This window comes from Coenobita brevimanus, chromosome 13 (assembly GCF_032717465.1).
Source record: "Coenobita brevimanus isolate Jiangsu-jjx chromosome 13, ASM3271746v2, whole genome shotgun sequence".
NCBI classification, from domain to species: Eukaryota; Metazoa; Arthropoda; class Malacostraca; order Decapoda; family Coenobitidae; genus Coenobita; species Coenobita brevimanus.
Genome location: NC_136966.1, coordinates 26395572 through 26407989, shown reverse-complemented (window position 1 = coordinate 26407989; position 12418 = coordinate 26395572). Strand labels below are relative to the sequence as shown.

General features: G+C 41.2%; 1 protein-coding gene across 1 annotated transcript in view; it reads right to left on the bottom strand.

Annotated features, from left to right (window-relative positions):
* The window catches only part of LOC145415180 (galactoside alpha-(1,2)-fucosyltransferase 2-like), a 123110-nt gene that overhangs the window by 54361 nt on the left and 56331 nt on the right, over positions 1-12418 (bottom strand). Inside the window, exon 4 of the mRNA XM_080284564.1 lies at positions 3605-3693. Within this exon, the coding sequence (XP_080140690.1) occupies positions 3605-3693 (89 nt within the window). The remainder of the gene's footprint in view (positions 1-3604; positions 3694-12418) is intronic.

Sequence of the window (12418 nt, the reverse complement as noted above, 5' to 3'; positions counted from 1 at the left end):
GAGTTCCTACATACTTGACTTCTTCCTTGCAGCTAATCCTTCTGCTTATGCTGTTAATCTTTCCTCTCTGTTGGGCTCCTTTGATCACAACGTTATCACCTTAACCTGTCCTATTGCTCCAGTAAGGCCTGTGGACCTGCCATCACTGTCCTCAATAATAAGAAGGCATATGGGCCTGATCAGGTCCCATCAGTTGTCCTTAAGAACTGTCCTTCTGTGCTTACACCCTACTTAGATAAACCCTTTTGCCTTTGTTTGTCAACTTGTACCTTTCCTTCTTGCTGAAAGTTTGGTTTCATTCAACCTGTCCCAAAGACGAGTGACCATTCCCAGCCCTCTAACTCTCGCCCAATTGCTTAAATTTCCTGTATTTCAAAAGTTTTTGAGTTTATTAATTAAAAAATTTCAAAGCACGAATTCCTATCACAGCCTTCTTTCTGATCGTCAGTGTGGGTTCTGCCAAGGTCCAGGTATCTCTGGACCTGGGGTTCTGCCAGGGATGCTCCACTGGCAATCTTCTCATCTACCTTTCAGACTCCTGTTCATCCTCGTTTTCGGGACTTTGGCGAAAGCTTTGCCATTGCACTTGACGTCTCAAAGGTTTTCGATTGAGTCTGGCATGAATCTTTAATATCCAAACTGTCCTCTTACAGTTTCTATCTTTCTACCAGCGCCTTCATCTCTAGCCTCCTTTCTGGTCGTTCTATAGCTGCTGTTGGAGACGGCCACCGTTCTTCTCCTAGATCCATCAACAGTGATGTTCCTCAGGGCTCTGTCCTATCACCAACTCTCTTCCTTTTATACATCAATGACCTTCTAAGCTGTACACCTAATCCTATTGGCTCATATGCTGATGAGTCCACCCTTCACCTTTCCATTCACTTCCCTCATCGTCCATCTCAGCAGTCGCCTCAACAAACAAGGGATGAGGCTATGGCACACCTAATGTCTGACTTGGCTCATATCTCTGACTGGAGTAAAAGTAATGTTTTTGTTTTTAATGCATCAAAAAAACTCAGTTTTTACATCTTTTAACCCAACAAAATCTTCCACAGGAGTATCTTTTAATTTGCAGCAATATCCAACTCAATCCTGCATCCCTTTAAACATACTTGGGGTTTCATTCTCTCGGGTTTTATCTTGGAAAGGTCATATTAAATCTCTTGTAAAATTTGTCTTGAAGAAATTAGGTGCGCTAAACCGACTCCGTGCCTTCTTTACCCCTGCACAGTTGCTGATTTTATACTCGGGTTTTATTCGCCCCTGTTTAGAGGACAGCCCTCACGTGTGGGGAAGCTCGCCACATACAGCTCTTCTCAACAAAGTGGAGTGAAAGGGTTTTCTGTTCATCAGCTCTCCTCTTCTAACCCGCTACCTTCAACCTCTGTCTCTTCACCACACTGTTGCATCTTTATCTCTTTTCTATTGCTATTTCAGTGGTCATTGCTCCTCTGAACTGTCTACTTGCATTCCTACACCACTACGCCGGGCGCCTAACGCTCGTCTAGGAACAAATTCTTATCCCTTTTCTGGCCAACTCGCCAGTGCTAGAGTTAACTGTTACTCCCAGTCTTTCATGGATGCAACAGATTAGCTCTGGAACCATCTCCTTCTGTCTATATTTTTTAATTCCTGTGATCTCCGGTCTTTCAAGCGCAATGTGTCCGGGCATCTCGAAATGAAATGAGAGGATCTTGACTTTTTTTTTTTTTTCGTGGAGGGAATAGTCTTGCAGACTCCCAGCCTTGGGTTCCTTCTTTCTTACATGAAAAAACAAAATTCCATTCACCTTGGAAGTTCTGTTCAATTGGTGCTACAGTCTACTTCTCAGACATTCTATTTGCTAATTTAATTAGTAATTAAATACATTAGTATTTAATTAATTCTTTAAATCTTAAAAGCGTGCTCATTCTTTGCGGGGAGGAAGGGGAGCGGCAGAGAGGTAGTTGATGGGGCGGCCAGTGGCACTTGGGAAAAATGACTTGGTAATACATGTAAGGAGAGAGGTGGGTGGACGAAGCGGTATAGAGGGGCTGGACAGTGCACTGGGGGAGGGTATTGGGGAAGAGGGCTTGTCAGATGGGGATGAAGGGTGTATGGGGGAAAAGGAGGCGGGCGAGGCGTTGACCTGTTCTTAGCCTGGATGGGATGACCTGTGAGATCTAAGTGGTTGCCAGGGCCACGTGTCTTATGTAGAGGCACTGCTTCTTAAGATTACTCTTTTTTTCAGAGATGCTATTTCTGCATCTGGAACTTCGTTTTCAGGTCTTAATTTTGTACTACTGAGGTAGTTAGCAAATTATTATATTTTCAGATTCCGCCATATTACAGAAAACATAATCACGCTGAAGCACGATGTTAAGTCATAGTGTTATAGCCTGTAGTGGCAGACGGTTCTTTTCGGCATAAAGAAAGCTCTTCACCCATATCGACTGACTCAATCAGGAGTGTCACATTTCAGTATTTTGTTTTGGCTTCAAGTAAAAAATTATCAGCTCTGTTCCTCATCGACTTAAAATGTGAAGCTTTCCTTCATTTCTGATGTATTATCATCTGCTTCATCCGTTAGCCTGAAGTACTTATCCTGATCCAAGTTACATATCTTTACAGCCATGAAGTTCTGTTTTTCTCTGTATCAGCGTCTTCCTCTCTTCTGAGATAGTGTTAAGTACTTTTCTACCATTCTGTGGTCACTTCCAGGATTTAATTCATTCACTTCTATGAGTATTAGTTATCAGATATTCTAATGCTTGTTAGTGAGACAGACATACATTTCATTCTCTGTTTCATCACTTCGTTCTTTCTGAGTCCATTTACTACTTGCATCTGGAAGAAGGAATGTATCGGGTTCTGAATGTTCGTTTCTGCAAATTCAGATTGTACTGTAACTCTGTCCTCTACCAATCCGTTACTTATTGCGACCTACAGCACCGTCTCCTACCTCATGATCCCCAGTTTGTTAAATAATAATTTCCTTGTACCTGCATCTTCGTAAAAATTTTCTTCTTACTGGCTGATTATTAACTCCTTTGCGCCCCGCGTCCTCAATATGGGACGGAATGGGACGGAACCGGCCATTTTCAAAATCAAATAAAGAAGGGAACCCCTGGGTAGTGACCTATGAGCTTCGCGACTATGAGTCGACAGGCGGAGGGCGGTACGCCTAGCACCTTTCTAGTAAAATCCCTCGCACAGGAACCCTGGGAACTAAGGGGTTAAGGACATACGTACTTACCTTCATATGTATCTTTATTGGCTATATAATTAGGATCACGACTATTTTTGTGGTAAAAAATTCGGTATTAACAGCCAGGCAGTTGTTTAAATAAATCCTCCCTAAGCTTCTTCATTCTTTCTCTGGATGAAAGGTAAGAAATGTCAATTGTGATGAGTTTGCAGACTAGTACAAGACTGGAGAAAGAGTAGGGGATAAGAGGAGAACCAGAGAAAAAAGAAGGTTGGGAGAAAAGTGTGTTAAAAAGATTATTATGCAGATTTAACACAAAGCATTAGACAAAAAAATCCACACAAGGAAAACAAATTGGAGAGAGAGAGAGAGAGAGAGAGAGAGAGAGAGAGAGAGAGAGAGAGAGAGGTACAGTACCTGCAAGGACCACGTCAGGCGTTGTCAGAAGCTTCTTGCACCACTTCAGGTCGTCGCTCACTACCACAAACACAGCAGGACGAGGAACTCTGACCCACCAAACAAACATGCATTAAAGTTAATATATTATCATACCTAAATATGCCGTTGTCAGTATCACTATCATAATTCCATTTCCTATGCTATAAGTGTGTTGGATGAAGGATCGACGCCGAAATAGAAACATTAGACATTGATACGAAATGTATATACAGTATATATATATATATATATATATATATATATATATATATATATATATATATATATATATATATATATATATATATAGACACACACACTCATGTGATAAGCAACTAGCAAAATTGACAACACATTCATTCACTCAATATTCAAACTATGTAAATACGTTACCACGTAGAAGAAGCAATGCACAGTGCTAAACTTCATCTATTGAGGATGCTCTCATTACAGCTCTTGGATATAGGCATTATGCAAAGTAATGCGTACCTTTGAAACAAAAATATATATATGTAACTTCAGAATTGATAGTGCACATGCCCATCTCTTTCCCGGTCCACACTCATTTAAACATATAATTATTTTCAAGCACAACATATTCAGCTAGAGACTAAATGCCTGTAAGATTTGTCCCTTGTAAAGAATGATAAACGACTGAAAACCAAAATTCGTGATTCATTCACTCTGAAATGCGTGGATGTGTAAAATATTGGTTGCAGTCATTGCCAGTGAGAAAGTGAGAATGACGAGGATAATGCCATGGCTGAGCAGACTTTACATAAAAAATTTACCAATAACAACGGCCAACTCTTGGTCTAGAAAGTGTGTATAAAACAGGTATAATAGTGTGTACCTAGATGGGTGCAGTATGTTCCGACTAATGAAGGTGAGAGGCAAACAGACGGACAGACTAACAGGCAGAGGGGACTAGGACAATATCTTATTGAAATGAGTCATAAAGGTATAAGTGAAAGGAGGGTAGCAGATAAGAGGAAAATCCTTTGAAGCAACCCTGTTTTGAGTAAGCCCTGTACAGAATCAGCAAGTATGTTGTGGCAAAGAAATAAACTGGTCAGTTCAGCACACCCAACATCACTTTTATTAATTCTGCACCAGAGCTGATGTGATCTTGAGCAAGAAATCAAGAATGCCGAGGTATGAAGGACTTAGCCGTGTGCTTTTAAAGGTAATGTGACTGTTTTTGGGAATATTTTGGCGAACTGAACAAAGAGGAAGGGGGGCGGGGGGCTGAGTGTGGCAGCAGTGAACTGAGCTGTCATTTGACGTATTACAATAATGTGCAGACTTAATTAGAGGCAGTCTGAACTATAGCCCTAGCCTGATACTGTTGCAGATACTGTTTTCATAGACATTGTGTGAAGGTGGTAGAAAAATGAATGGTGAAAATCTTAGTGTAAGCGTATGTTACCTGTTTTATGAAAGAAGAACGTTGACAAAGGGAAAGTAACCCGAGGAACACCACTGTTGAAAATTCTAGATGAACAATGGCTGGTAAAACAGAACAAGTAGAAATCAAGCTTTAAATGAGAGTATTGGAAGCCGAATAAAAATCGTAACATAATAAACTGGACACATATTATTTGTGAATTTAGCTGACGCCCTTCGAAATGTCTAATAATGCAGCAAATGCACTAAAATCTTCAGTACAGGACGACCAGAAACACAGTATGAAAGTACGTTGAGTAAATCACCAGTGGTGTTCCTGAAAAAACCCATACTGGTGGTTAGAAGGGTGATGTGGAAAACGCATATCAAAAATTTTTAATAATATGACATACTGAGTTTTCAGTGTCGTTTGCTGTTAGTCTGGTTAAATAGGTAAGCCGTTCCCTAAGAATTCATAGCTAAACTGAGGTATTAGCTTCATTAAAATAGACGATTTCTCACCTGAGATTTATTTATTTTTAAATAAAAGTGTTAGCTTGATTAGAATATATAAGTCTTTCTTTAAGATTTAATGACTAAACTAAGTCTTGTAGCCTTCAGATTGGGTGATTTTCAAGTGGGGAGTAAAATCGTCTGGCATCAGCCAGATAATATAAAGTACAGGTGTATCTTTTTTTTTTATTTCGCATAGTAGAGATCAACATCAAATAGATCCCCAAAGTGAATTAGAATAAGTTGTCCCCTGAGGTTTAATCTGTAATTAGCACATGTTTCCGGCTACAACCACTAGTGGTCAGTCCCCCTCCCCCACTTACTTCCCCTCAGGAACCTGTTCCTATATGGGCTTACTTTCTCACCATTGGCCTATTTATTTCATGAACCTACAGTATTTTCCACCCACTTACCCATCCCCTCACCCAGTATAGTTTGTTTCAAGTTCTGCTTCCCCCTACCCACCCCACACACATCAAGGGACAGCGAATTTAATATTACAGATGATTCACCATAATATTAAACAGACATGTGCACAGATAGGCTCCACTGATGCTTGAGCATCTGCCCGATTGCCTACTGTAAGAGATGTGCCCTTCTTAAAGCATCAGGATTTGGCAAACGCCATTCCTGTGTCCCTATCTTTTATTTAATCAAACCCGCCCTTACTGGCTGCTGCAGCATATAGAGGCACAGCATTATTTGACCCTAGAATGTTGCTACTGTTTTTGAAACTAAACAAATAGAATCAAATATATTTTATAAATGCTGAAGACGTATATTGTAAAATATAAAATCTAGTTTCAGAAAATGCCTTTTTTTTTTTTTTTTTTTTTTGGTCAAGGGATATTGAGGATACCTTTATGTGATATGTGCAGACTGTTAGATGATAGATCTTAAAATGTTCTTGATCATTATCATCATCATCATCCTGATCTTCTTTCCCATTTTAAGACGTGGTACGATACATTCCAGAATACGCGGAAAGAAAAAATGCGAAAGAGAGACTTTTATTCACACCTTGTCCAATGAAATGAGCCAGATTATCATTCACACCAATTAAGCCCCCGGGGAAAGTTTGCTTCATCTCACGGGCATAACCATATATACACATTGCATGTTTCTTAACGTATATGTATCACGTAGAGTCTGTTCATCAACTATCGGGAAAATGGGCACCAAATACTGTATATGTCTTCTGCTCTTCTGTACATAATTCATTCAGTCAACTCTGTTCCGAGGCAGTTCTATAAACTTATCAAGTTCAATAGGCTGCTTCGCTATCCTTAGCATTCATTTGCCATATCCATCCATTTCTTGCCCTGTCACATTTGTTCACACGTCCAAACTCACTCACCTATCCATTTCTTGCCCTGTCACATTTGCTCACACGTCCAAACTCACTCACCTTTACTCTATTCATCAGCCTAGCTTCCAGTTCACTCTTCATGATTATATCATGTAGTTCACTATTCTGCAATACCCTACTCTCGGCATACTTCCTCACCCTACATCTTTCACGGATCACATTATTTTTAAGCTATCTACTAAATACAGTGAACTAACATTATTCCATTTCCATTGCCATTAATCTCTGCTTTCCTTCGTATGCCTTATCAAAATGGCGCACCCCGTGGATTATTGAGGGCACTAACCCACTTTCTGGACAGTACATCACAATGATGTCTTTTTTATTTGAGGGGAAAAAAAAAAAAAAACTTATACAGTATAAGTGCTCATAATATGGGGAAACGTTCTATCTTTCAGCATGTACGACACGCCGTTCTATTATGATCATATGACCCCCTGAAAGTCTGTGCACGTCCCTGGTTTTATGAAATTATAGTTACAGGGTTCAGAGACACCTTCTTACTTCAAGACAGGGTGAATGAGAGCAATCTTCCAGCAGGACAAGAAGTGCACGATGTTTGTCAGAGATTAACCCGCCCCATTCTGACGTTTTCTGGGCAGTGGTATGCCCCAGTCCCGACATTTTTGGACCTTTTTTTTTTTTGGCTCAAACATCCGCTTTTGGTGAGAAACATCGAAAATTCATAGAGAATTCACTCACCTGAGGTTTAAAATACTCGATCCAGGTAGGAGTACCTCCTTACCTTACAGGGTTTTCTATCAGGCTGGCTGCAAAGAAAACTAGTTCTATGGGAGGATAACTATTCTACACCACTCATAAACAGTATTTATTTATTTATTTGGTACGAATTTATATGTAGTATGAGAGTATATTGGTTTTCAAACGGTAATACAGGCATTATAAGCATTGTTTTACTCACTAACTCATCACCATTCCTGGCCTTTTTTTGCCACATTACCTGATCATCATTTCTGACTGTTTCTTCCTCTAATGTTTGTCTTCGACAATGTCATCGATTGGGGGATCACTCTGGCCCTGAATTTCGTACCATGGCATGACATGGCTTTACTGGCCAGGTCACTGATAACAGGTGAATTGCTGAGAAAAGGTCATGCAGGGGGGGGAGAAGGTCATGCTGGGTAAGGCATTGTCCCTGCCTGGCATCTTGTAGAGGAAGGTGTCCAGTGTATACGTGCCAAAAATCACTAGCGAAAATTGAAAATTGTGCAAATTAGGGACCTTGCAATGTTGCCGCATTAATTTACGTCTCCGGGATATGAGTGCACATCATGTGAGGACGTGAATTCACGTCTCCGGGACGGGGCGGGTTAAACAGGGTGTCGCATCTAAAGCATTGCTTTTAAGAACAGGAGATACCACAGATGATCTGTTAGCCTATTTAGCTATGAGGTCAATGAGAGCAGAAGGTATGGTATTTGGTGAAGTGTTTATGTCAACCTAGGCAACCCTGAAGAAGTAGGTAAATTTTTATAAGTCCACTCTTTCATTTTTGTAATGAAACCTCGGATTTCCAATGGATTTTGATGCATTGCATGTGATTTTGACCTTCATTTCCTTCAGAAAAATTGACAGTTCTTAAGACTCCACCCCCTCTGCTTCCCTTATCGGCATGAGGGATTCATGACATCCTTATACCTAGTGACAGCATTCAGCAATCCCATCCCTATATTTTAAGCACTTTCCAGATATCTTATCCATCTACTATGTCATATGCTTCCGTTAGATCCATGAAGGCAACATACAACTTTTTTTTCCTTCTCTAAGTATTTTTTCACTAAACAAGGTAGAACGAAAATTTGATCTAGACAACTCCGTCCCTTCCGGAGACACCCTTGTTCCTCTCCAACTAATTCCTTGGTTATTTCCTGAACTCTGTTGACAAAGTGCCTTTCCTATTACATTGAGAAGACAAAATCACCCATAACTGTCACGTACTTCTCTTCCCTTATTTCCTTTGTACTGGGGGACTATTATACCTGACTTAAACCTTCAGAACTATACCCGCCTCCCACACTAATTTGTAAATCATCTATATCCATTTTATAACTATCTCTTCCCAGTACTTTAACATTTTGTCACACACCCCTTCAATTCCTTGGCCTTTCCATATTTTGACTTTCTTTGGTGCCATATTTTCCCAACGTACTGCTCTCTTCCTTCCTTCTTGCCTCGCCCCTCGTAGCCATATCCCAGTCACTTAAACAATCCTACTTTCGGTCTCTATATTCAACAATTTCTTGAAATGTTTTCTCCATCTGGTCACCTTTTCTTCTCCATCAGCATGCTACCATTTAATTCTATCAATCCTCTACTACGTTCATTATCACCCTGTCTTAATTTCTTCCCCTCCCTCCCAAACAGTTTGTTATATCCATCTCATTTTACCATAAAATTTCTTCCAGACTCCTAATTTACTCTTTTTTATTCTCTGTTATTCGTCTCTTATCTTTCCAAAATATTGGGAAGTTCCATGTCAGTTCTGTGTCTTCATTTCCACCATTCCATTACTTTTCATCCAGTCCTTGTATGCTTTCTTTTCTTTCATAGCTCGTTTCACTTCTTCATTCCACCATGCTGTTTCTTTCACCCCATGCGTCATTCCGTCAAGCATTCTATTTCACATACCACAGAAATTTCTTCTGTGAATACTTTACACATATCTTCCATCTTTTTCATTTGCTGCATATCATATCTACCCAGTGGCCCCACCACATCTATTTTGTATTGGCCCATTGCTTTTTGTATTCCAGTCTCTGCCTCTATTATGTAGCCCACCTCCCAATCTCCTATGCACACTCCTGTCAAACATAATTTCGTTCCATCATCCACTCACACACTTTCAATCATTGCTTTACAGTCATCTAACTCACCTTGTATCCTCCTTATCACTTGCCATGTATACCTTTGGATCAACTGGCGTCCGAAAAGTGTAATGGCCATTACCAAGCCTGCAGACATACTCACCAGGAGGCAGTTATTATTATCCATATCAGTGGGAACACCCAAGTACCCAGCTGCCCCGTCTATTCGGGCAGTCACTAGTTTTCCATTAATATCATCGGTCACAAACACTGCATCACTTCTCTCAAATTTCTCCTTGCATGCTCCCACATTTGTCCTAAACTTATCTTTCACTCTAGCAGCCTAGCTGCTCGATCGTCTGTCAGGACGTAAACACAAACAATCGTCCACACTTTGAGTCATACTTCCATTCTTACAAACACAATCCTTGATCCAAATGATCCATACTCCCCAGTGCTCTCCTTCCACATCATACATACAACAATGCCTACATACTCCTTTGCCCTCTCATTCTCATGGACTCCAGTACATATAGCCAGTCCACAGTCAACTAACCCAGAAACCTCTCCATCTCATCACAGTCAGTCCGTATATATATATCTACCTTAGCAACCTGAAGCCCCTGTAAAATATTCCTTTCTTTCACGTCATCATTTGCACCTCTCACTTTGCACGTTGCCATCATTAATGTGTCCCTTGTCCGGTCCTTGGTTGTCAATCATTAGTCTGTCTGGTTCCAAGGCTCTGAATTTGAATTTATAAGTAGTTATTCCATAGGGGGGGAAAATAATCATCTGCAAACTCACTTTGCCAACTTAGCAAGTAGGGAGCAGGAAAGGTGGTTATATGGTTGCCACCCAGCATTGTAGATGTTTCCTGTTCTGCAGGAAACGATTTTGTTTCGTATTTACAGTAGTCACCTCAGGGTAACCCTACATTCAATGAGTGGATTATTGGCATCCTCATCAACCCCTTCCCAGAATTACGTTCTATATATTTTCTCACGGAATGACTGTAAATCTACTTTTCAACTTGAAAAATAAAACTATATTCGCCCTAAATATAATGAACTCTCCCTCTGACTCCTCTTGTTCCTTCTGGCTTCTTGACCCCTTAACCACGGGGCATCACTTTCGTGACACTCGGACACAATGGATCATACTGCGGGGCATCACTTTTGTGATTCTGTGTTATTTTGAATTCACCCGGGCTTTCAAGTGGTGACTTGTATCATCTATCAGTACTGCCAGTGTCCAACAATAGTTAGCACTGCTACTGTCATCTGTACTCCCATCCATTGTTGACAATTTAGCCATTTTTCTCCATTTTTCACTCCCCTCCCTACCTCCCCTCCATTACTGCCCGGCCGCGCCGCACTACGCACATCTTGTTCAGATTTTTCCACTGATTTCATCCACTGAAACGAGCCCTATGCCCTGTTCTTATACAAAATATTATATGAAAAAAAGAAAAAAGGTAATTGATAGTGTCATACACCTGGAATTGGCTAATTATCACCTGGCAACAACCCCATGTGCACTCGTTCGCTAATTTTCCCTGCTTATTCTCCCTTGAAATATGCTGTATGACCTATTCTCGTATAAACTTATATATAAGAAAGGAAGGGAGAAGCCTAAGTGATATTTACATTCACTTGGAAGTACCTAATTTATTATGTATTGTCTATATTTCCTGCCAATCATTTCATAGCATATAAATTAGCAGCTGTCACCACACTGACATTGTCAACCCTTGCCTGCCCATATACACCACGTCATTCAGTTTACTGTCTTCTTTCAAGGTGAAACCATGCCGGATTCGCACCCCTACATTTCCGCCGCTTCTGTGCCCACTACAAAGGGCCCTGTAACCTCTACCCCTACTAAATCTCGTGTGGGAAAGGGTAAAGGACTAAGTGACTCTACTGTGAACGTGAACTGACTGATTTATCAATGATAATGATAGATATTGACTTTGATCTTTCGGGTAAATCGTGTGATGAGCCTGGGGAGGAAATAGTGACAGAAACTGCCAGTACGAGTGCTTCAGTGTCCCAAGTTCATCCTGGCTCCAAGGGAAAGGAGCCCTTAGTGCAGCAAGGGAAGGAATTTGGGAAGGGAGTGAAGAGGAGGCGGGTTAGCCCCGAAACAATGGCCCCATGTGACCCAGCCTGCCATGAGTCCCGAGGTGAATCACCTCCCCGCTCTCCCAGCCCCACTTCACTAATATCTTTCACCGCTTCAGCCGAAATTTCTCCTGAGTCTTCGTCGTTGGAGTCTCCACCAGCACCTACAGTGAACGCAGGCCGTAGGGGATGAGGTAAATCCCTTACTCGTCATAAAAGTAGACTAGCTTCTAGAGTAAGGGATGCTAGTGGTACACGGCAACCTAGGGTCAATTGGAGTGACCTTGAAACGGCCTAGTCTGCCTCACAGCCACCCTCATCCACCCTCCAGCCTCCACCGCCACAAGAGGGAACCCTGGACGCCATTGTGTGGATGGAAGGTTCCGATTTCGTCCCAGAACAACACTTCAACCAGAGTTCCTCTGGGATACAGCCTGTCTTCACTCTTGACGAGGATACTGAGTGTGTGGACTACCTTTTGGCCTTCCTTGATGACGAAGTCATGCAGCACATATGTGATGAGACCAACAGGTACGAGTCACAACGTGCTACAGGTGCAGCGAAAATGCAACAG